This window comes from Capricornis sumatraensis, chromosome 18 (genome assembly GCF_032405125.1).
Source record: "Capricornis sumatraensis isolate serow.1 chromosome 18, serow.2, whole genome shotgun sequence".
NCBI lineage: Eukaryota > Metazoa > Chordata > Mammalia > Artiodactyla > Bovidae > Capricornis > Capricornis sumatraensis.
This window is the reverse complement of record NC_091086.1, coordinates 68458444-68482631: the sequence shown is the minus strand read 5'-3', so window position 1 is coordinate 68482631 and position 24188 is coordinate 68458444. Positions and strand designations below refer to the sequence as shown.

The following is a 24188-nucleotide window of genomic DNA, read 5'->3' as shown; positions in this document are numbered from 1 at the left end:
TCTATGTAGATCTTAAATACCTTTCATTACAATCCTTTCTCAGTGGCTACAGAGAGAATCTGAAGGCAATAAAAGGAAAACTGATGTGGATACAGATAGCCTTTGACAGCAACGATAGGAGTTCAAAGGGGATTCTGTGCTATTTCAGAACGCTGATGACACCCTGGCACATCAATACAGAGGAAAAAGAACTATCTCAAAGCCTGGTATGCCGCCTTTATCTGGGTACTTCCCTCAAACTTCTATTGAGTTAATAGAGAAAGAAGTATCGATTGACTGTCCATTATAAAATAGATTTTGATCACCTATATAAGACTGGAAGTCTTCTTTAAGAGCTGTGCTAACACCTGATGTCATGTCGCCTAGCCAGTCAATACCCACAGGACTATGGGGTCATGGTGGCACCAGAATCAGACTGAAGTCATGAAACAATCCTGCAGTTGTACACTGTTAATGCCAACCTTCTCCTAGAGCAAAGATCCACAAAAAGTCAAGGGATATGCAACTCTTTTACCAAAATACTGGAAATACATCATTTATAAATTTAAATATAAGATGCATTTATCCTAAAATTTCTTCAAAACTGCCATAAGGATTGAAGAAGGCAAGCACTGGCCAAGTCTTAAACACAGCCAAAATACTGATCACCCAGCTATGTTAATCCTAAGAACACAGAACTCAAATTTATAAGTAAGCCTTGAGTGAGTGAGTGAAGCGAGGGAAGTCGCTCAGTTGTGTCCGACTCTTTGCAACCCCGTGGACTGTAGCCTACCAGGCTTCTCTGTCCATGGGATTCTCTAGGCAAGAGTACTGGAGTGGGTTACCATTTCCTTCTCCAGGGGATCTTCCTGACCCAGGGATCGAACCCGGGTCTCCTGCATCAGAGGCAGACGCTTTAACCTCTGAGCCACCAGGGATTATGCAAACTGTATTTGTTTCTTAACTCTTTGCTTTTAACTTTTAACAGGGCATATTACCAAAGTTTTCCTAAGAACTTGAAATATGAAAATAATATATAAAGAAACAAAATACTGCCTGGTCAGGAGGGAGAACTTTCTGTGTCCTGAACCCAAGGCACAACCAACAGAGAAAGTATTTCCAAGAAAACAACAGGGTTTTTGTTGATCCTATTGGCTGCATCATTGCAAGTAGCGACATACAAACACACACTCACACACAAGGAAAGAGGCTCTCAGTAGACACGGAGTCTGCCAGTCCCTTGGACCTCCAGCCTCCAGAACTGTGAGTAATAAACTTTTGCTTGTAAGCCATGTGGTCTAGGGCATTTTGTTACAGCAGCCTGAGCTGAGCAAGACAGCAAGCACTGAGACAATGCCGTCTCAGAGGTAGGAGGACCCTCCAGCTACACCATGGCTTTCCAGCCGTGGAGCTTTCTTGAGGACAGGCTAGTGTGTGAGGCAGGATTATACTGAGAGTAGATCACAGAACAAACAGGCTGGTTTGTCATCCCAAGTAGCACCACATTCCAATACCATATCATCAGAACTTTTTTTCGGTTATATGTGTATTTATTAGACTATTTTCCACTGTAAATTATTACAAGACATAGAACATAATTCTCTGTTGTCTGTCAGTAAGTCTGACTCTTTTGTTACCCCATAGACTGTAGCCCACCAGCTCCTCTGTGCATGGGATTTCCCAGGCAAGAATACTGGAGTGGGTGGCCATTTCCTAACCTTAACCCTTAAATCTTCTCCAGGGGATCTTCTTGACCCAGGATCAAATCCACGTCTTCTGCACTGGCAGGTGGGTTCTTTATCACTGAAACACCAGGGAAACCCCACAGTTCTCTGTGCTATATAGTAAATCCTTATTATGCTTATATTTTATATGTAGTAGTATAGTATTCGGAGAAGGCAATGGCAGTACTCTTGCCTGGAAGATCCCACGGATGGAGGAGCCTGGTGGGCTGCAGTCCATGGGGTCGCTAGGAGTCGGACATGACTGAGCGACTTCACTTTCACTTTTCACTTTCATGCACTGGAGAAGGAAATGGCAACCCACTCCAGCGTTCTTGCCTGGAGAATCCCAGGGACAGGGGAGCCTGGTGGGCTGCCGTCTATGGGGTCGCACAGAGTCGGACACGACTGAAGCGACTTAGCAGCAGCAGTGTAGTATTCTTGGCTGGAGAATCCCCATGGACAGAGAAGACTGGCAGGCTACAGTCCATAGGGTTGCAAAGAGTTGGACACGACTGGGCAACTCAGCACATCACAGTGTGTATCTGTTAATACCATATTCCTAATTTATCCCTCCTCCATTTCCCCTTTGGTAACCATAAGCTTGTCTTCTGTGTCTGTGAGTCTGTTTCTGTTCTGTAAATCAGTTCATTTCTACTATTTTTTAGATTCTATATGTAAGTGATAACATAGATTTGTCTTTCTCTGTCTGACTTACTTCACTTCGTATGATTACCTCCTGGTTCATCCATGTTTCTGTAAATGGCATTATTTTGTTCTTTTTCTTTGTACCAGTATTTTTCTTTACTGGCTTTAAATGAATGACTGATATCAGTAAGATGAATCAATGAAAAATTTATATCATTTATTTTTAAAACTTGCCAGAATTGAAAATATGTATTATCTCTCTCTGACAGGTAGTGCTCAAATATTTTTAAAAAGAAAGAGAATAAGATGCCCCCATATGAGATCCCAAGTGGCTGCTGAAATCTGCACATGATGCTTTTTGATGTAGTCATGGTCAGGGAAGAAGAGACAGACTGGCCACTGATTGTAAGGAGCATAGGCTGAGGGAGGAAAATACAGAGCTGTGGCAATGGGCTCAAGGTGTGATTTTTTTAAAAAACCTTTCTTTAGAATGGCTTTTAATACTTTTACGTCTCCGTAGGACTCAAATTCTATTGAAAAGATTTTTCTCAGGACTTCCCCGGTGGTCCAGTGGTTAAGAATCCACCTTGCAGTGCAGGGAACTCGAGTTTAATCCCTGGTCTGGGAACTGGTGGCTTCACAGGTGTCGCAGTAGTAAAGAATCTGCCTGCCAGTGTAGGAGATGTAAGAGACTCAGGTTTGATCCCTGGGTCTGGAAGTTCCCCTGGAAGAGGGCATGGCAGCCCACTCCAGTATTCTTGTCTAGAGAATCTCATGGACAGAGGAGCCTGGTGGGCTACACAGTCCATGGGGTCGCAAAGAGTCAGACACGACTAAAGCAACTTAGCACTCATGCAGGCACAGGGAATAAGGTCCCACATGCTGCGGGGCAACCAAGCCCACAAGCCATAACTACTGAGTCTGCAGCAACAACTAGAGTAGCCTGGGCCACGCAACCAAGACTTGATGGAGCCAAATAAATAAATACATGTTAAAAAAAGATTCCTCTCTCAGTTGCTTTGAGGATGGAATTATGGAAACCATTTGTTCCTCATATGAAGAGAAAGGTCTGACTTAGAGATAAAAATTGGAAAGTTAAAAAACTGGAAATTAAGGATGTTCATACAACGTTCCCTGCACACATGGGATTGTTCTTAGGGCATGGTGGCTCACAAGTCCAGCTATTACATTCATAAAAGTCCCTACGGAATAGAAGAATTAACAAGGGAATTTCAGCTGCTTCCTCTGCAAAAGCTTACAACCACTGCAGTCTCTGCTTTCAAGGCGCTGGGTTGGGTACCATGGAGATGCTAACAGAATGGTCTCGCCTACACAGAAGAAGAATTTACATTTTGGGAGGAATGCTAAAATACGCAGCTCCTTCTGCCATGGATGCCACAGCCATCCCGGCCTCTGCACAGAAAAGCGCTTTCACTGCTGTGTCTTTGGAACACAAACAGAAAAGGCCTCTTCACCAGTGAAATGCATCTCTTCTGCTGAAATTTCTCCACCAACGAGAGAGTATGACAGTCCACGTGTGTGTGGGTTCACTTTTCTTTTCAAGGGATTTCAACAAAATAAATAGGCCAAAGATATTGTGAGAGAGAAGGAGTGAATTCGCAGCGACAGGAGAACACTTGGATTTGAAAATCCCACTCTTGCCTCCCAGCTGAAGTCACACATCAGAGATGTAGGAAGGGAAGATGACTCTAAAGTGGTAAACTGTCAGGGAATGTTCCTTTGTGCAGGGTTTGGGTAAATCAGGCTGCAGTCGGGACTAACTACTTTCAAAAGCAACACCCTAGACACAGATAGCTCACTTGGTAAAGAAACCAGCTGCAGTGCAGGAGAGCCTGGTTCGATTCCTGGGTGGGGAAGATCTGCTGGAGAAGGGATAGGCTACCCACTCCAGCATTCTTGAGTTTGCCTTGTGGCTCAGCTGGTAAAGAATCTGTCTGTGATGCGGGAGACCTGGGTTCGATCCCTGGGTTGGGAAGATCCCCTGGAGAAGGGAAAGGCTACCCACTCCAGTATTCTGGCCTGGAGAATTCCATGGACTATACAGTCCATGGGGTTGCAAAGAGTTGGATGCGACTAAGTGAGTTTCGCTTAGACCAGGTCTATCCCCTGTTAACCACTTGCACTTGACTTGGTTTGAAAGTTACTAACTGATTTTGTCCTGACAGGGTTTTATTATCCCATTCAGCTAATGGGGCTGGGGAGGGGAGGAGGAAAGGGAGGGGAAGCAGGGAATACTGGTTATTTTAAAAACTCCAAGTAGGGACTTCCCTTCTGGTTCAGGGGATAAGACTCTGAGCTCCCAATGCAGGGGCCCAGGTCTGCTCCCTGGTCAGGAAAGTAGATCCCATGCTGCAACTGAGAGTTCAGTAAAAGGACAGCCATAGAGATGACTGAGACGTCTCCTTTTGACAACGGCAGGCTAGGTAACTCAGACCACCTTTCCCACTGATAACAAATCGAGTCAAGGATTTTAAAATCTCTGCTTGTAGGAATCAGAGCGCTAACAAGACAGTGAAGATCTTTCAGAAAGAGGAAAGCTATTGAGGTGGGCAGCTATTGACCCTCAAGGGCCATTCCTGACCAGAGCAGGGACTCAGACAGGCAAAATGACAAACATATATAACGACCTAAGGGCATAAAAGGAACCTAAGAAAAGAAAATACTAAGTAGCTTGGCAAATCGTTCATGCTGTAGTTTAGGATCATGTAGGCAGTACCTCTAGGAATAGTGATGACCTTAAATTCCTTAAATCCCTATAATAAAATTAAGTTAAACTGAGATTGCCACTGACTCAAGCCTCCTGCCAGAATTAAGCATACACACTTTCCAGAATCAAGCATGAACACTCTCTGGAAAAGGTCATACCATCCTAGGCCTCAAATTATTTTGATAGCTTTTCATATAAAATGTCTGATTTAATAATAAAAAAAATAACCAGGAACATGAGGAAGAAAGACTGTGTGGATGAAAAGTAATAAAGTCGACCATAGACATAGAAAACATTTCATAAGAATCTGGATAAGGGAGCTATTTGAACCAGACTTTAAAACAACTAGGATTATTACATTCAATAAAGAAAAGATTGAGAATTTTGTTAGAGTACGAATATAGTTGAAAACATAATCATTGGAGTACAAAACCCCTTGTATGAGTATGAAAGAAGAGTAGGTGTATTTCGAGAGAAAAATAGTAAACTAAAATATAAATCAGAAGGAACTATCCAGACTGAATATAAAGAGCCACAATTACCAAAAAAAAAAAAAAAAGGAAAAAGAAAAATACAGAGTGGAGGGTAGTATGATGTATAAGAAATGGAATAAGGGAGTCTAATAAATAGGGAATTGGAGTTCAGAGGGAGACTACATAGAGAACTAGGCAGAAGCAATATTTGAAGATATGGTGCCTGAGAGTTTTACAAAGCTTAAAAAGACATTAAGTCACAGATTGAAGAAGCTCTGCAATGATAGAAAGAAGAAGAAATAAGAAGGCCAGAAATTCTCCCATCCCTAAAGAAAACCATTTTCATAACATAATCTTATTGCCTGTTATTCTTTCTCTCATGAAGTGTAGCGTATTGTGTCATTTCTTCAAAATTCCCATGGGGTCAACATGAAAATCATCTCTCTTTTGGCTTTTGACAGTTGGTTGGAGTTTTTTGTTTGTTCAGTATGTCCTCAGCCACACTGGGTCTTAGCTACGGCACACGTGGTCTTTCATCTCTATTGCGGCATGTGGGGTCTTTCAATTGTGGCAGGCAGGATCTTTTTTTTAGTTGCAGCAGGCCAGGTCTTTAGTTGCAGCACGCAAACTCTTAGCATTTTGAAGAAATTCCCAAGAACTTCTTCTTGGGAAGAAATTTCTTCTCGCGTAGCTTGGGTATTTGACTTCTCCTGGGAGATGTTCTGAAGAGGATGATTACAGGGCAGCTGGACCGTGGAAAGAGTGGACAGAAGTGATGCCCAGTGACCTGCATTCATGCAACACACCCGTCTCCAGGCGCTCCTTTTAAAAGATGTGCAGTGTTTTGCGCTTGAGAGATTAGAAGCCTGTCTTAAAGGCAAGGTCAGCCAGGGTGCTTTCCAAACAAGGCTTCAGAACAAGAGATTCAGGGACAGCCTTGCTGACTCCCCTCTGTGCCCCTGTGGATGCTCACCCCTTAGGAGGTGGCTGGAGGGAGGCTGGTGATGCTGCGGACTCCAGAGATGGGATCAAGTGGCCACTGCGCCCACAGAGTGTTGTCAAGGCTGGTCCACATCACCGGGCTTGCCTGTCGTTTCCCCAAGTCATCCTGATGGAACCAGCTGGAATGCTAGTCAAGCTCACGTTGAATTCTCTCTGCTCCTAACTACTCATTCACATTTAGGAATAACTCACCCCATAACCTGCCTTTTCAAGGGGCTCTGTCCCTGACTTGCCACCTTCCTTCACGTAGTCCTGTGGTCTTGTTGGTTTATATCTTTGATGATCCATCCCTCAAAGACTGTCTAATATAGTGGTTTTCAACTGGGCTGATTTTAATACCCAAGGGGACAACTGGCAATGTCTGGAGACACTTCTGGTTGTCACAACTAGGAAAAGGGGTGCTGGGTAGAACCAGGGATGCTGGTAATCATCCCACAGGGCCCAGGACTGTCCCATAACAGGGAACTGCCAGCACGCTCAGTCGCGTCCAACTGTTTGCAACCCCATGGACCGTAGTAGCCCTCCAGGCTCCTCTGTCCGTGGGATTCTCCAAGCAAGAACACTGGAGTGGGCTGCCATTTCCTTCTCCAGGGGATCTTCCGGACCCAGGGATCCAAACCATGTCTCTTACAACTCCTGCACTGGCAGGCAGATTCTTTGCCACTGAGCCACCTGGGAAGCCTCACAACAGAGACCCACCCCGGCTCCTAACGTGAACAGTGTCGAGGCTGAGACACCCAGATCTAGTCTGCAAGACAGTCTGGATTGATGGCGTGGAGTATTGAATAATAAAATGTAAATACAGACCGAACGAGGCACCAAAAATAGGGAGCTGAGTCTGTAACGTCACTGAGAGTAGAAGAGCAGCATTTCTGGGTGATGGGATCTGTTTATATGGGAGGCGTGTAAGGAGAAGGATCTCCCTCACTCATGGGGAGCGGCAAAGGTCAGTCGCCGCACAAAAACGCAGAGCTGTGATCCTGGCGGGCGCATACGATTCAGTGCTTCGAGGACACGGAATATCATGTCCTGAGTCACCAAGCTCCTGGCATATGGTGAGGTGACAGCAGAGTGAGACCACACTGCCACCAACCATGAGGAATAGCGGCAGCTGAAATCAGCAGATGGTTGGAAAGGAGATGGCATTAAGCCGCAAACGGGAAAGTATGGTTACTGAGAAGGGAATGAAAACCACCTGGAAGGAAGAAAAACAACCTGGGATGTTAGGAAAAGAGGGCTTAAAAGCATCAAGAATGTCACAAAGGGCAGATCCATCACGTGATAATAGAGCAGATCACAAGGAGCTCACACTGGCGCTGGCATCCGGAGCGATGAAGACAACTTTTGGCTTATGTACCCAAAGCCTTAAAAGCATTTTTTGGTCTCGATGTTTCACTTTCCAGATTTTATCCTTGAGAAGTCATCAAGGATGTAGGCAAGACTTAAAACTACATGGATGTTTACTGCAGTTTACATTAAACTTTGGAAGCAATCTAATTTCTTGATCATCAGAGACTGGCGCATACAACATGGTGGACCCTTACACTGGAATTCTTGGTAGCCCTTCCACATTCTAGGACTCAGACAATAAAGAATCTGCCTGCAATGCGGGAGATACACAAGACACGGGTTTGAGCCCTGGGTCGGGGAGATCCCCTGGAGTAGGAAATGGCAACCCATTCCAGTATTCTTGCCTGGAGACATCCATGGACAGAGGAGCCTGGCAGGCTACAATCCATGGGCTTGCAGAGCTGGACATGACTGAGCAACAAACACTTTCCAGCTTCTGGTGCAGATGACTATTTGCTGGCAAGGAGAGAGGTCTTGTAGAGCCAAGTGATAACATGTTTACAGCGGCACACAGAGCAAGGCAGGGTGAGGCTGGGTGGGCACCGTGCCCACATCTGTTCTTCCCTTCAGTGGTGTGCCAGTCATCCAGATGCAGGGAATCAGGGGCAACACTGACTGCAGTGTATATGCATGCCTTCTCTGTCCTGTCCAACTCTTTGGATCCCATGGACTGTAGCCCACCAGACTCCTCTGTCCATGGGATTCTCCAGGCAAGAAGACTGGAGTGGGTTGACATTTCCTCCTCCAGGGGATTCTCCTGACCCAAGGATAGAACCCGGGTCTCCTGCATTGCAGGCAGATTCTTTATTGTCTGAGCCACCAGGAAAGCCCTACTTAAAATTTAAGTAAGTTTAAAATTCAAATTTCCAATATACTGATTTAAACCAGCAATAAAATTCATTATTGTATTTTAGGACATTGATCTCTATGTAGTCTCAGAGCCTCACTCCTGAGCCAACAGCATCCACGTGGCACAGTGGGTTACAGCTGAGGCTCTTGAGGCGGCCCCAGATACAATGTCCTGAAATGCCAAGGAAACCTTTCAGGGGAGGGGATTCCACGGCACCTAATCCCATCCATGTGTGTCACATGCTGACACCTTCAGAACTAAGCATTTTGTCATCTGGCATGATTGAGGTACTGCTTCTCCAGGGGCACTCTGAGATACAGACATATATACTTATTGACATGAACTATAAATGCTCAGACGATTGTCCTGATCTAGAACGTTCTTGAGGGTTGGTGGTGAGTGCAGAGTCAGAAGTAATAAAATGCGGCACTGCTTCTGGATGGGTTCCCAGGCGGCACCAACAGGTAAGAACCCACCTGCCAATGCAAAAGACATAAGAGACCCAGCTTCGAACCCTGGGTTGGGAAGAGTCCCTGGAGGAGAGCCTGGCAACCCACTCTAGTACTCTTGCCTGGAGAAACCTCATGGACAGAGGAGCCTGGTGGGTTACAGCCTATAAGGTCACGAAGAGTCGGATTCGACTGAAGCGGCTGATCACGCACGACCCTGGAGAGGAGGGAAGTTTGGGGGAGAATGGATACATGTATGTGTATGATGGATTCCCTTCGCTGTCCACCTGAAACTGTCACAGCATCGTTAGTTGGCTATACTCCGATACAACATGAAAGGTTTTAAACAAATAACATAAAACACAGCACTGCCATGAGAAGCTGAGGAATAGCTTGAATCACAAATGGAAGCTTAAAGGCTATGGACTCATGCCCACCGAGGGATGCAAAAATCAAACAATAAAAAGGGCTATAGAGTACTCCTTTCTCACAGCAGCCCCAGAAGGCACAGTGTCCTGAGAACACTAAGGAGGCAGGGACCAGTCACAGCTATGAACACCCACTGGAAACAGCCCCACAGCAAGAGCTAGAGGCTCTTCTGGACCACAGATCGACTGCCACTCGGCACAGCTAGTGCCGGGCCACGGAAAGGAGACCCTTTCCCTTAGGAAATTCTCTCCCGAGGAGATCCACTGCTGTAAAGGACTCATGATGTGAAAAGCCTTGGAGGAGATAAACAGAGCCGCGCAGATGTAGATTAGAGAGTGATGCACTTATCTTCGGTAGAAGTCTTGAGAGCATGGAGGCAGCCTTTCACCTGGTTTTGAAGGATGATTCTCCAAAGGGGAAGGAGGGAAGAGGACGGAGGAGCAGCATGGGCGGAAGCTGGGAGCCTGGCCTGTGGGGTGCTGGGGTGGGCCAGGAAAGTGTGCGGGGGAAAGGTCTTGGGCTTCTGCAGCATGCGTGCTAAATTACTCAGTCGCGTCCGACTATGCCACCCCAAGAACAGGAGCCCACCAGGCGCCTCTGTCCATGGGATTCTCAGGCAAGAACACTGGAGTGGGCGGCCATTTCCTTCTCCAGGGGATCTTCCTGACCCAGGGATCAAACCCACGTCTCTTATGTCTCCTGTATTGGCAGACAGGTTCTTTACCACTAGCGCCACCTGGGAAGCCCAGGTTTCTGCTGAAAGTGAAAGTGAAGCCACTCAGTTGTGTCCGATTCTTTGCGACCCCATGGACTATTGCCTACAGGGTTCCTCCATCCATAGAATTTCGAGGCAAGAGTACTGGAGTATGTTGCCATTTCCTTCTCCAGGGGATCTTCCCGACCCACGGATCGAACCTGGGTCTCCCGCATTGCAGGCAGATGCTTTTACTGTCTGAGCCACCAGGGAAGCTCCCTGGTTTCTACTGAGACATGTCTATTATCATGGAAGAAGTAAGGGGCCTTAGAGGCTTTACACAGAAGCGCATTACTATTGCTTTTGTGGCTATCAAGATGATATCTTAACTAAAACTTACCACTAATCTATGCATTTGGCATCAACAACCTAGGAAAGAGGTAAAAAAGACTAATAATGCAGGGAGTCCCCTATCTACCAACCTTCAAGTTGGTAGAACTTACAAGAACTTTCAAAGATGTGAATATGCATTTGCAAGTCCAGTCACATCAGGAGTGAGTGGAACTGCAGCTGGCCCTCCATCTCCGATTGCTGTCGCTCCTCCCCTTCTACCAGCTCCCACCTCCTTTCCCCTAATCAGTAACTCTTCTTGCCTGTTCACTCGATGCCAGCCCCTGTATACCAGCTGTTGCACTGTAACTACTGCACTTTTCAAAATACTGTATTATGGGATTAAAAATGAGTTATTTTTGTGTTTGCTTTTTATGTGTTATTTGTGTGAAAAGTATTATAAACCTATTATAGCACAGTACTGTATGGCCAATTGTGTTGGTTGGAGGTCTAGGCTAACTTTGTTGGACTTATGAACAAACTGGACTGAACGAATGGGCTCTCACAACGGAATCGGTTTGTACATAGGGAACTTACTGTATACTCTTAAATTGACCTCAGCTCTCTAAACAAAGATTATCAGGAGAGAGAGAATGTCTACCATATAAAAATGCTGGGTCAGAATCCTCTTTGAATCTGATCGGTTTCTATCCCCACGCATGTGGATGCATGCATATATGTTCATGTGAACTAAAACACTCACAGGTGATTTCAGCAGAGGGGAGCTGCTGAGTTCTAGGGGATCTTGCTTGTTTTTCTCTGCGGATTTCCAGGCACTCACTCAAGTTTACACAGAGCAGGCCTTGAAGGCTCAGGTCTGCTCTGGCCAGCTGCCAATGCTATCCGGTTACTTCTAATCCATGTTTGAGCACCACTGATCCCCAGACACCATTCAAGGAACCTTGGCCATATCCCAAATGGAAAAACAAACAAACAAAAATGCTTATTTTTACAAAAGGTGGAAAAGTAGAAAAAAATCAATCTTGACCTACTCAGATGGTCAAGAATCCATTTACAATGCAGGAGACCTGGGTTCAATCCCTGGGTTGGGAAGGTCCCCTGGAGAAGGGAATGGCAACCCACTCCAGTATTCTTGCCTGGAGAGTTCCATGGACAGAGTAGCGTGGCGGGCTACAGTCCGTGGGGTTGTACAGAGCTGGACCTGACTGAAGTGCATAGGCACACACACTTCCCTGCACCTCAGCCTTCAGAGGACTGCCACCCTGCCCCGCTGTGCCAGGCTGCCAGAGGCAGGGAGGACCCTGCTGGGTGAGATGTGTCTCTTGGCACATGACCTACACACTGCTCTGGGGGAAGTTCTACTTACAAAGAGTTTCCAGAGAAACTAACAATTGCTTATAATTTAGCAATAGGCACTGAGCGCAAAGTCAGAAAGGAATGAATTTGCAATGTCCTTTTGGACTGAAATATGATGCATCAAAGGCTTGCTTGGTGGTTCAGTGGTAAAGAACCTCCCTACCAACGCAGGGGATGCTGGTTCAATCCCTGGGTCTGGAAGATCCCCAGGAGAAGGAAATGGTACCCACTCCAGTACTCTTGTCTGAAGAATTTCATGGACAGAGGAGCCTGGCGGGCTATGGTCCATGAGGTCGCAAAGAGTTGGACAGGACTGAGTGACTAACACTTTTACTTTATGCCTCTCTGAGGCATCTTAAATTTAAGAGAATATATGAATTTGCACAAACACTGACTTGGTCAGTTAGTGCCTTTCTGGATTTTATTTTTCTCAATAATATTTGAAAAGATTACAAATGTAATGCCCATCATAGAAAATTTACAAACACATAAGTACGAGAAGAGTCCATCAGTATCTTTTGCCTTTGATGTTACTGCACTTTTTCTAGAAACACATACTTTTTTGTACATGCATGCATTTTATATTTGCCTATGCCATAGTTTTACTACATAGTTTTACTAAATTGGCCAGGTTTTATCTACATATATCTGTGTCTACATACACACCCGCTTTTACATTTCTTTCTTCCCTTTGTATTACATACTTTCTCTAATCACTTTCTATTCTTTAAAACCTGACTTTATGAGCAGTAGAGATTCTAAACGATGCATTATATCTGATCACTTTTATAGCCATAAAGCTAGAATTCTGTTTACATCCTCGTTAAACTTGATATTGTATTTTCTGGCACTTCAAAATATTTTTGTATTATGTAGGAGCATAGTTTGAAAGAAAACTTTTTGAAAAACTATCATTTGGTTGAAGTAACTTTGAAGCCGCTTTATAAACAACAAAGTTCCTTTGTATTTTAACTTATGATGGTTTCAGCAAAACTTTCTTAAAGAAAGAAATTCTTTGTCCCCCCACTCCCTCGCCTTAAAAGAATATTGTAAGAAGAACAATCAAACTGTATAGATTTTCATTTAGACTTCTGGAAAAAATCGTTATGATTCAATTAATCATTTTAGCTTCCTCAACTTAGGAAAGAATCACTGATCTCATAAATTACAGTGTGAAGTCCAGCATTCTAAGGTGGAAATTCACACACCATAACGTTCCATGGAAGCAGCTAACATCACGGAAGAAGGGCTCTGTCTTGGGATGATGTCCATGAATGTTCCATTCTGACCCCTGGCTTCTCTGGCCCCTGTCAGCTGCACCTGCACACCTTAGCAGAGTTGGGGAAAGGGTTCGGTGTCAAGGCAGAATCTTACTAAATGCACTCCAGTGCAGGCATGAAAGCCATCAGAGGAATGTGCTTCAAAATCCAAGCCACAGACTTGAGGGGAAACCTGGAATTCAGAGTGAATTTAACCTTAAAATTTTTCTCCCTTTCCTTCTTCCTTCCTTCCTCTCTTCCTTTCTCTCTCTTTCCCACCATCACTCCCATACTCTCTCTTTCTTCTTTCTTTTTCTCTCTCTTTCTTTCCCTCTCTCTCCACCCCTCTTTCTGCCCACCTCTCTCTTTCTCTCTCTCCCTCTCTTTCTCTTTTTCTCTCTCTCTCTCTTCTTGGCCAAGGCTAACATCATATTACCGTGTGTGTGTGCTTAGTCGTGTCCAACTGTTTTGTAACCCCATGGACTGTAGCCTGCCAGGCTCCTTGGTCCACGGGATTTCCCAGGCAAGAATACTGGAGTGGGTTGCCATTTCCTTCTCCAGATCTTCCTGACCCAGGGATTGAACCCATGCATCTTGTATCTCCTCCATTGGCAGGATGATTCTTTACCACTGCGCCACCTGGAAGGCCATATCATTGGACTTTCACAAATTGGATTCCCAAAGTTGCCTGGGCCCATCCATCCCAGAGGTTCTGAGTCATTAGGGTGTATGTGAGACTCAGGTGATAATGACCACAGGGCAGATTGGAGACCACTATATTCTCACATGTAGGCTTTTCTTCCTTACAGATTTACTAAGCTTGCTTCCCAGGGTAAAGCAGTGTAGGGACTGGGCCCCATGATATACAGTGCCTCAAAGGAAACCAAGAGAAGAACGCATAAACCTTTGTTCGGCCATCTTTAACTTATTTGATACTGAACATGTTCAGAACTCATCATGGTCTGGTGCCCAGAAGTACCAGGTGGGATAACTGAAGTGCTTCATATCCCTTCGTATAACATGGTAGGTGCCAGCCAACTGGTCCATTTCCCTCAGGGACTTCCCTGGTGATCCAGTGATTAAGAATCTGCCTGGCAATGCAGGGCACATGGGTTTGATTCTTGGTTGGGGAACTAAGATCCCACACGCCACGAGGCAACTAAGCTCATGCATTGCAACTACTCAGCCCATGCTCTGGAGACTGCATGCTGCAACTAAGACCTGACACGAGGCACATAAATAAATATTAATTTTTTTTAAAGATCCACCATTCAATCCTCCCAAAAGGCAAAAGCTCCTGTGAATCAGGGAGAGATGCAAGACACAGAGCACTGACCCAGGACAGGAGAAAAAGCAGCGTTGGGGGTTTGCTTCTCAGAGAGGAAGGTCACAGTCAAAGGCAATGGCATGAGCCTGTGTCTCCTAAATTATAGGGAAGTTGAAATGGGAACACACAGTTACAGAAGCTGTAGAAGGACCTGGAGCAGCCCTCAGGGACCGCAAATAGCTCGAGAACTGGAGCCTACAGAGATGCTAATGCTGACACATTTGGGTTACATGTAGGAATTATATTTCAGGATGCATTTCCATTAATCCCGACTCAATAAAATAGTTCCTTTAACACTCACTCAAAGTAAAACGATTTCAAAAGCAGTTTAGAAAATAGCATGCTGTGATCTAAACAGATACTTTTGCATATTTATTTTGATTAAAAACCCGGCAGGGGGCGTGTTGGGGATTCCATTGTACTTTCTCAATCATCCACTCCTGAGAACACTCAGATCTTGGGTCCATAGGACCCTGAGGAGCTGGAGATATGACCACAGTATCCAGGGCAAGGTTGGGAACATGACCACAGTGTCAGAGGAGATGGGAAACCTTAGTAGCAAGGGTTTCCAGCAACTACAGAATGGGTGCTTTTTCACATTACTCCCTTATTTGGGGGCCTGGTGAGTGAGGGGTTCTGCCTCCCAGAGGGGCTCCCAGAGGGGTGGAGGCCTTTCTGATGCTGCCAAGGCTGACAGTCATAGCCCATGGGCCTTTATTGCAGGGTAACCAACCGACTTACAGCTGGCCGAGGTAAATGCCTTTTCATTTTGGAGAGGTCTCTCCAGATGGACAGCTTTCTGAGTTCATCAGAATTGTCCCTCAAGGTCCAGCTTCTAATGTCATTCTGTTTGGAAGGGCTGTGAGTCACTCCATTTCCCACCAATGAGTGCAAGACTGCATATCCAAAAGTTCCCCAAAGAGCTATAAAATACGTTGGGTTTTTTGTGCCTCTCTCCTCAGCTTCCATTCTCAGACCACACCTATTCTGCGCAACTGTTCCACCTGCAAGGCGCCCACCTGAAGACCTCAATAGATGTGCGAATTGACACAGAAGAATCTGCGCCTGCATCTGACTCAATTCTGTGAGCTGGCAACTCAGAGCCTGCCCGGGACTCAAGGGCCTCTCTCTATTTTTGAAATTTCCTATCTTGGCTTGGATGGAGAACATGAGGGGAATCATTTAATGCTCCACTGTCTCAGCTGTGAAATCCCCAAAGGAAAATGGTGTTGATGCATGAGTGATTTGACCGAGTGTTAGAATCACAGAGCTCTGTACCTGCAGACACAGACAAAACCACCAGGCTGCAATTAGGGAGGGGATAATTGCATGCAGCTGCGAGTCACCAATATCACCTGATCTTGGGATTTCTTTTTCTTCTTCTTCTTTCCCCAGCACCCGGAACTCTCCGCATCTTTGCCATTGGCTTCACCGCAGAGCAGCCCGTCCAGCTCATCGGTGCCCATGTGCTGTCCCTGAGACGTTTCTGCTGCCAGCCGGTACGAAAGATTCCTTAAAATGCACACACAGTTTTCAACGGTCTGGAGAATAAAAACAAAAACCAAAACAAAACAAAAAATGAGGAATGAACAAAAACTAACCAGTACTCCTCCACCCGCAAAAGCCATCCATCTTCACACAGACATTTTTTTCTTTGGATGCATTTAACCGCAGCTCCTAAAGGCTCCCTTGACAGCCACAATGGAAAGAATTTAGAGAAGCTTGGAAAAGTCTGAAGATCTTTCCTCCCCTCAAAGAAACCACTTAGCAATAAGAGTTCCTGATAAACAGCTATCGTTGTTGACTGAAATTCACTTGTGAGCAAGAAAGAATGCATATCCAGGTACGGTCCCAGGTGGTGTCCACTTACAGACAACAGCCATCTGGGGATTAAGGCTCAGAACCATTGAAAGCAAGGATAATTGGATTTGCGTTAGCTCTGGGAGGGTGACACATTTACTATCTACCAGGGCACTTACTTAGTGAGGGGCAGGGGTGCCCAGCATGCTGTATAGTCCATGGGGTCACAAAGGGTTGGACACGACTCAGTGATTGAACAACAAAGGTACTTTCTGGGAGGAATACAGGGCAAGAGGTGCAAACCAGGCTTACTCCAGGCAAGCCAGGTTCTGTGATCCTCTGGGGACACATATGTTTCCAACCTCCTGATTTTCTTCAAGATTGCTGGTGCAATTTCCTAAGCACAAGAGCTAAGCAGTGATTAGGGACGTGGGAAGAGTTGGACCTCTGTAGAACCCTAGGTCTCTGGACTACGGGACATGTGACTTGGACAATCCACCCATAACCTCCTCTGTAAGATGGTCAAAGTAGCGGCCAATAGGCTGCTGTGTGGATTAGGGGAATTAGAGAATATATATGTGATAGGCAGAATAAAGCTCTCTGCTCCAAAGATGTCCACATTTGGAAAATGTGAATACGTTAGGTTACGGGATGGAGGGTATGGAGGGTACTCATCAGTGGACCTTTGGATGGCAGATTATCCTGGATTGTCCAGGTGGGCCCATGGAATCATGAGGGTCCTGTGAGCAAGAGAGGGAGGCAGAGGAAGTGAAGCTGTGTGAGAAGGATGGGATCTGGCATTGTTGACTTTAGAGATGGAGGAAGGGGCCACGAACCAAGGAATGTGGGAGCTTCTAGAAGCTGTTAAAGACGGGGAAACAGATGCTTCCTTACAGTTGCCAGAAGGAATGCAGCCCTGTCGACACCTTGATTTTACCCCAACAAGACCCATTCTGGGGACTTCCGTGGTGCTCTAGTCTGATTCCTGCTTGAGACTTCACCTTCCAGTGTCAGGGCTGTGGGTTTGCTCCCTGGTGAGGGAGCAAAGATCCCACATGCTTCTCAGCCAAAAGGAAACAAAACAGAACATAAAACAGAAGCAATATTAAAACAAATTCACTAAAGACTTTAAAAATGGTCCACATTTAAAAAAGGAAAAGAAAAGAAAAAAAGAGACCATTCTGGACTTCTAGAATGGTAAGATGATAAGTTTGTGGTTCTTAAATTTATTTTTGGCTGTGCTGGGTCTTCGTGGATGCAGGGGCTTTTCGCAAGTTGCAACAAGTGGGGGCTACTCTCGAGTTGCAGGGCTTTCCGTGTGGGAGCCTGTCTTGTTGTGGAGCGCAGGCTCTAGGTACAGGCTTCGGCAGTTGTGGCTCCCAGGCTCCAGAGCACCCACTTACAGGTTACACACAGGCCTAGCTGTTCCTCGGCATGGGGATCTTTCTGGACCCGGGATCCAACAGTGTCTCCTGCGTAGGCGGGTGGAGTCTTTACCACTGGGCCATCAGGGAAGCCCAGGTTTGTGTTTTTAGACAACCATGTTTGTGGCCATTTGCTGCAGCAGCAACAGGAAACTAACCCAGTACGTACGTACTGAGAAGAGTTCCTGGCACACAGCAAGTGCCATACAAGGATTTATATCACAAACAAAGGTGGAGAAGGTCCCTCTGTGGAATGTGCAGAGCTTGTGACCTAGAGCTAATGGGACCGTGATGGAGTCTTGGCTCCCCCGTTTAATGAGCCATGTGACCCTGATCAAAGTGCTTAATCTCTCTCAGTGCTTCGATTTCCTCCCAAAGTCCCCACTGCCACATTGGAGATGAAGTCTCAACATATAAATCTTGGAGGAATCAAACATTTAGTCCAGGGCATCAACTTTTTGACCTTTGTTCTGGATTTGAGGAACCGTGGGAAGAGGGGGAAAAAAATACCCAATTTTCAGAAAATTTTTTTTTACTGTTTTAATTGAAAAATCCTTTGTTTTTTTTTTCCTTCTTAAATATTCATTTATTTATTTGGCTGTGTGGGGTCTTGGTTGTGGCACACAGGATCCTTGCTGTGGTGTGTGAGGCTGTGAAGTACGGGGCTCAGCATTTTCAGCTCGAGAGCCCAGATATCCCTTGGCATGGGGGATCTTAGTTTCCCAACTGGGGAACGAACCCGAGTCCTCTGCACTGCAAGGTGGAGTCTTAACCACTAGACTACCAGGGAAGTCCCCCCAATTTTTAAAAAGGACAAAATAATGGTGGAAAGTGAAAGTGAAAGTCTCTCAGTTGTGTCTGACCCTTTGCGACTCTGTGGACTATACAGTCCATGGAATTCTCAGGCCAGAATACTGGAGTGGGTTGCCTTTCCTTTCTCCAGAGGACCTTCCCAACCCAGGGATCAAACCCAGGTCTCCTGCATTGCAGGAGGATTCTTTACCAGCTGATCCACCAGGGAAGCCCAACTAAGTTTTATTATTTTTTTAAGCTTAAGCATTCTTTGAATTATAGTTGATTTACAAGGTCATGTTAGTTTCAGGTGTACAAAATCTGAAAAAGAAGAGATAGGTTTTCTTTTTAAAAGTATGCCAACTTGCCTGTCACTTTTCAGGCACCAACTATGTGACAGCCACCATTCAAGGAAGGGAACATGGTTCCATTTTAGAGACGAAGGGAACGAGGTCTGAGGCTGTTGGTAACTCAGCACACTCGCCACTATAGACTAGAGACCGTACCATTTTCTCTAGTCCTGGGCTGGGACTGGAAATGGGGTGGGGACTGCCGGAGTTCAGATCCTGCACTGTTCCCACTTATGATGGGAATCTGGTAAAAGGCAGCATGTAACTTTGACCTGACTACTGGAGGCATGAAAAATCAAGCAGGAAAACCAGTTTTCAGGGTGTATTTCTGGAGCCTTTGCAATTTCAGACCTTTCGGGTCAGCTTTTCAAGGTTTCATGGGCTGCTAATCCCACAGGCTTTCAGTCAACTTGATTTTTCTATTTCAAGCATCCTCTCAGCATCAAAAAAAGGAATCGGTATGAAAGCAGGTAAACACAGGACGACGCTCCAGAGAGAGAGAGCAGTCTCTCCCTGAAAGGAAAATGTTGTGGCATAAGTCAGAACGATTTTCAAATCAGCTCAGAATGATTTTTCTTACATCAAAGACCTGGGAGAATAAACTTCTTTCTTACCCTCTTGTTCCCCTTCCCTGGGGGCACATCCACGCTTCTGTTTAACAAATGACGACTGCGGAATGCATCCACAGTTTCGAGAAGTGCCTTATAACCTACCTGAGGCTGAGCGAGTCTTGGGGAGAAGCCGGATGCAGAGAGAGACGAGAGGGAGAAAGTGGGGGGCTAGGAGGGGGGGATGGGGCTTCCCTGATAGCTCAGTTAGTAAAGAATCCCCCTGCAACACAGGAGACCCTGGGTTGATTCCTGGGTTGGGAAGATCCCCTGGAGAAGGGACAGGCTACCCACTCCAGTATTCTTGGGCTTCCCTGGTGGCTCAGCTAGGAAAGAATCTGCCTGCAACGTGGGAGACCTGGGTTCGATCCCTGGGTCGGGAAGATCCCCCTGGAGAAGGGGAAGGCTACTCACTCCAGTATTCTGGCCTGAAGAATTTCATGGACTGTATAGTCTGGGATCTCCAAAGAGTCGGATACGACCTTTCCTTTCACTTTTCACTTTCATGAGGCGGGGAAGAGAGACAGGAGATGGCAGAGAGGGACAGAACGGGGGTAGTCCCAGAGGTTGAACTCCTCTCTCTTTAAGCCTGGTTTGGGAGGGTGACCAAGTGAAGTGCTTTTCCTGTAAGGGCAGGGAGAAAAAGAGAACAGCCACTGCCCTTCTTGGGGATACCAGCAGAAGGTGTGTGGCAGCTGGTGGTTTGGGTTTCAACATCCATCACTGTCAACAGAGCTTTCGGCAGTTCCTCTTGGTCACCAGGGTCATTTTGAGTCTTCATTTTCTATTAGAAAGGGCTAATTTGGAAGCCATTTGTAGAATGCGCCACCATATGTTAGGCATTCAACAAACCATCCCAATTACAGGAGCTGAGCTGAGAGCATGCGAAGCATCCAAGCTCTTTGACTCATTAACTCCAGTGGCCTCAAAGACAGCTTGCACACATTTCTCCCTCCTCCAGCTTGTCACTGTGAAAGCTTAGAAGTGGCCAAGCAGAGGGCTGAGTGGAAAAATGATGGGGCAATAATAATACGTTAACACTCAACAGCACCTTCTGGCCAGGACAGCACTAAGTAATTTATCACATTTGATCTGCTCAACAGCTCTAAGGGTCCTCCTTGTCTTGAAGCTAAGGTCACTCAGGTCCTGTCCTCTGGTCATAGGGAGAAGGAGATGGTACATTTTCCAGGACACTCCTGGGGCCATGCTGGGTGCTCTGGATACTCAATCAGGAATAGCTGAGTCTCCCTTTTTTTTTTTTTTCTTTTAATTTTTAGTTTATATTGGAACATAGTTGGTGAACAACTATGTCTTTGTTTCAGGTATACAGCAAAGTGATTCTGCTCTACATAGACAGGCATCTACTTTTGCAAATCTTTTCCTACTTAGGTCATTGCAGAATATTGAGCAGAGTTCCCTGTGCTATGCAGTAGGTCCTTGCTGATTATTTATTTTCAATATAGTGATGTGTACATGTCAACCCCAAACTCCCAATTTATCCCCCACACCAACCTTTCCCTATTGGTAACCATAAAATTTTCACTTCAAACCATAAGTTTGTTTTCTGTGAACCTGTTTCTGTTTTTGTAAATAAGTTCATTTGTATTTTTTTTTATTCTACATGTGAGCAATATCATATATTCGTCTTCCTCTGACATTTTTCACTTAGTCTGATCACCTTGGGATCCTCCATGTTGCTGCAAATGGCTTTATTTCAAGGCATATCTGAGTCTTCTGACACCAGCCCTAAATGGTCTTCATTTTTCCGGTTTCCACTTTGTGGGGAAATGCGGTCACTAACAAAGAGAATCTTCACGGTTTCTCAAGAGTTTGAGGAGTCTGGTCCTCTGACACGTCAGAAAAAAGCCGTGTGTGCCTCACAGCACTCTGATTTTGGACCATACTCATGAAGGTTGCCTTACCCACCACGATGGTATTATGGGACCAGGGCAAGACCCATATGTTATTGTCAGCTAGAAGGCCCAGACAGTATTAAAGATTACTTGGTATCCATAAGGCTTAAAGCCCCCATGCCTTAGTATTTACCACTCTGAATATTAAAGACCCTTGGCATTGCAGCTTCTGTGAATTATGAATTACCTTGAGTAGCTCTTTTAAAAAAAAATCCTGCATCTATTGTGTTAGCAAGTCTCTAGAAATACTCAAGACATCTTGACTGTTCCCTTCTTTAGAGACTTAATTCTCCCGTCAGTGATATTAAAAGGTCTACAATGGCTTTTAAGGGCATTTATAAGAGAGGTTGATTAAATCTTTTCTATCATATTTCACTTTGGATATTGATGTCATGTACACAGTAAATGAATGGTTGCAAATGTCACTGACAGGCAGTGATAAGATGACAAACAGTTTATAATTGGATTCAGTTAGTACTCAAAGGGTTTGAGTCCCAGAAGTACCAGGGACTTCTGGTCCATGGGAGTAGGGCTCCCCATCAGTAATTTTCTAAATTTGTCACTCACTCCAATGTGCAGGCAAGGTTGAGAAGTGCCACGCTAAATCACCCCATGCCAAAGAGTACCTAAATGGATAAAATCACTCTTACTTGTTCTTTATCTGAACTTACAACTAAAACAACTAAATTACAGTGTGCTGGGTCCCCGACTAGAGTCTGTTTTAAAGCTGTATCTACTAAGGCGGGTTTTTCAATCCAAGATGCACATGGAATCACCTGATGAACTTCCAGAGGAACAGAAATCAGGGCTAAGAGCTAAACATCTGGATTCAGGGGGGCTGTGAAGGGGTCTAGGCACACGCATTTATCAAATGCTCCAAAGGCAATTCCAGTGAAGAATTGGCATTAAAAACCGTGGGTTTATCAAGCTGTCTTAAGAGGAAAGCATGCCAGTTTTAGGTGAGATGGTCTTGAAGTAAGAACCAGATGCCAGACACAGTTTATTTACAGAAACCTCAGTGATTCAAGGGCTTGGAGCCAGAAGGCAGACATGTATTGTGTGGGTGGATGGTTTCTCATGGCTTGCTGATTAAGCTCTGGACATTGATTATGATAAACTTGTTGAGTGGAAATCATTTGACAGAGTGCTATGTACAATTGATACATTCTATTCTGTGCAATATTAACCATTTTACTTCATGAATATGTGTATTGCCTAGGACTTACTATATTTTGATTATGTAATATCTTATGTAATATCAATAAACCAATGCACATGCTTATATATATTAAAAAACAAACAAACTGTGGGATTGGGCTTTGGTTCACAACCAGGGCCAATTTTTGGCTCCCCACGGTGCATCTGGAAATGTCAGGAGGCATTTTTGTTTGTCACAACTGCGGTGGGGGGAGGAAGGTGCTGGCATCTAGTGGATGGAGACCTGGAATGTTGCCCAACACCCTACAGTCCACAGGACAGTCCACAGCAAAGAAGTGGACCGAAATATTGAGAGAGTGGCTCTGAGAAGGGTCTTACTAAGGTGTCATATTCATCATGTGCATTACTTCAAAGTATCGGTAAAGTCTGTGCTTATATCAGGATATTATGAAATTACAAATTTTTTATGTACAGTGAACCCAAACTAAGTCAAAAGACAAAGAAGACAAAACAAAATAGCCCAAACACTGTCAAAAGTCCACCCAATTCTATTTTGGTTTGTGAACTAAAACATGGAAGAGACACTGTTGATCAATGTTCTGACAGGCTTGCTTATGCAGCTTTTGGGCAGCATTTATTTAGACTTCACTGGCACTCTTGAAATGGCATTGGGCAGTATTAAGCTGTTCAAAAGCTATCTGGTAAGAATATAGGATTATTTAAATCCCAGGTAGCTTGAATATTTCTTTTTCTTTTTGCCAGTGGATTTTAGAAAATGAAGCTAGAAATTCATGGGCAACTTGCTATGTGAAAGTTTATACACTCATCTGGAACACCTGTAGCTGGAGTAATTTAAATTTTTACTTGCTACTAATCAAGAATTAAGTGTCTAGTTCTAGGCTGGGATTAAAAGTCAATCCAGATTTCAGAGTGAAAGTATTCAGTGTTGCATTAACTCTCCATCCTTGTTAGCCATTGTTTGATCCCCATGGGAATCTTTGTTCTCTAAGATGCTTCATCTATGCAAATATGACAAACCTTGCTATCGATCTCGCTGCTCCCCAGCGCAGACTGAATCACATACAGCAGTGCGTCCGTGAGCCCGTCGCATTCCCGCATTCTCCTGCGGGCCTCCTCTCCGGCTGAACTAACATTCCTGCAAAGCAAAAGGATGTATCAGCACCCTTCACAGTGGCCACCGAAAGAACGTTCTTCCATGCCCACCTCTTCTCATTTGTTCTTCTTTAGCATGTGGGATCTTAGTGCCACGACCAGAAATCCAACCCGTGTCCCCTGCATTGGGAGGCCAGAGTCTTAACCACCGGATCACCAGGGAGGTCTCTTCCTTTCAAAGTTTTAATGAAAACACTTTGCTAGCCTTTCAGAAGGTTTACCAAGAATGTAGTTTTAACGAGGGAGGAATGGCCTCCACAAATGGATTCTAGAATTGGATGAGCCACAGATATCTGCATCAAAACAGAGAATGCAGAATTCCGAACACGTGGTCCACGAGAGTCCTGTGACCAC

The 24188-nt window shown here is 45.1% G+C and overlaps 1 protein-coding gene and 1 non-coding gene across 3 annotated transcripts in view; both read right to left on the bottom strand.

Moving 5' to 3' along the window:
* Positions 1 to 24188, bottom strand: part of CTNND2 (catenin delta 2) — a 935828-nt gene that overhangs the window by 127011 nt on the left and 784629 nt on the right. For both annotated transcript variants that reach the window (XM_068990784.1, XM_068990785.1), the window contains 2 exons: positions 23700 to 23817; positions 15972 to 16157 (listed from right to left, as the gene is read on the bottom strand). In XM_068990784.1, coding sequence (XP_068846885.1) covers positions 15972 to 16157; positions 23700 to 23817 — 304 coding nt within the window. The remainder of the gene's footprint in view (positions 1 to 15971; positions 16158 to 23699; positions 23818 to 24188) is intronic.
* On the bottom strand, positions 845 to 917 carry TRNAQ-CUG (transfer RNA glutamine (anticodon CUG)). The gene has a single exon. It is a non-coding gene; the product is annotated as a tRNA-Gln (tRNA).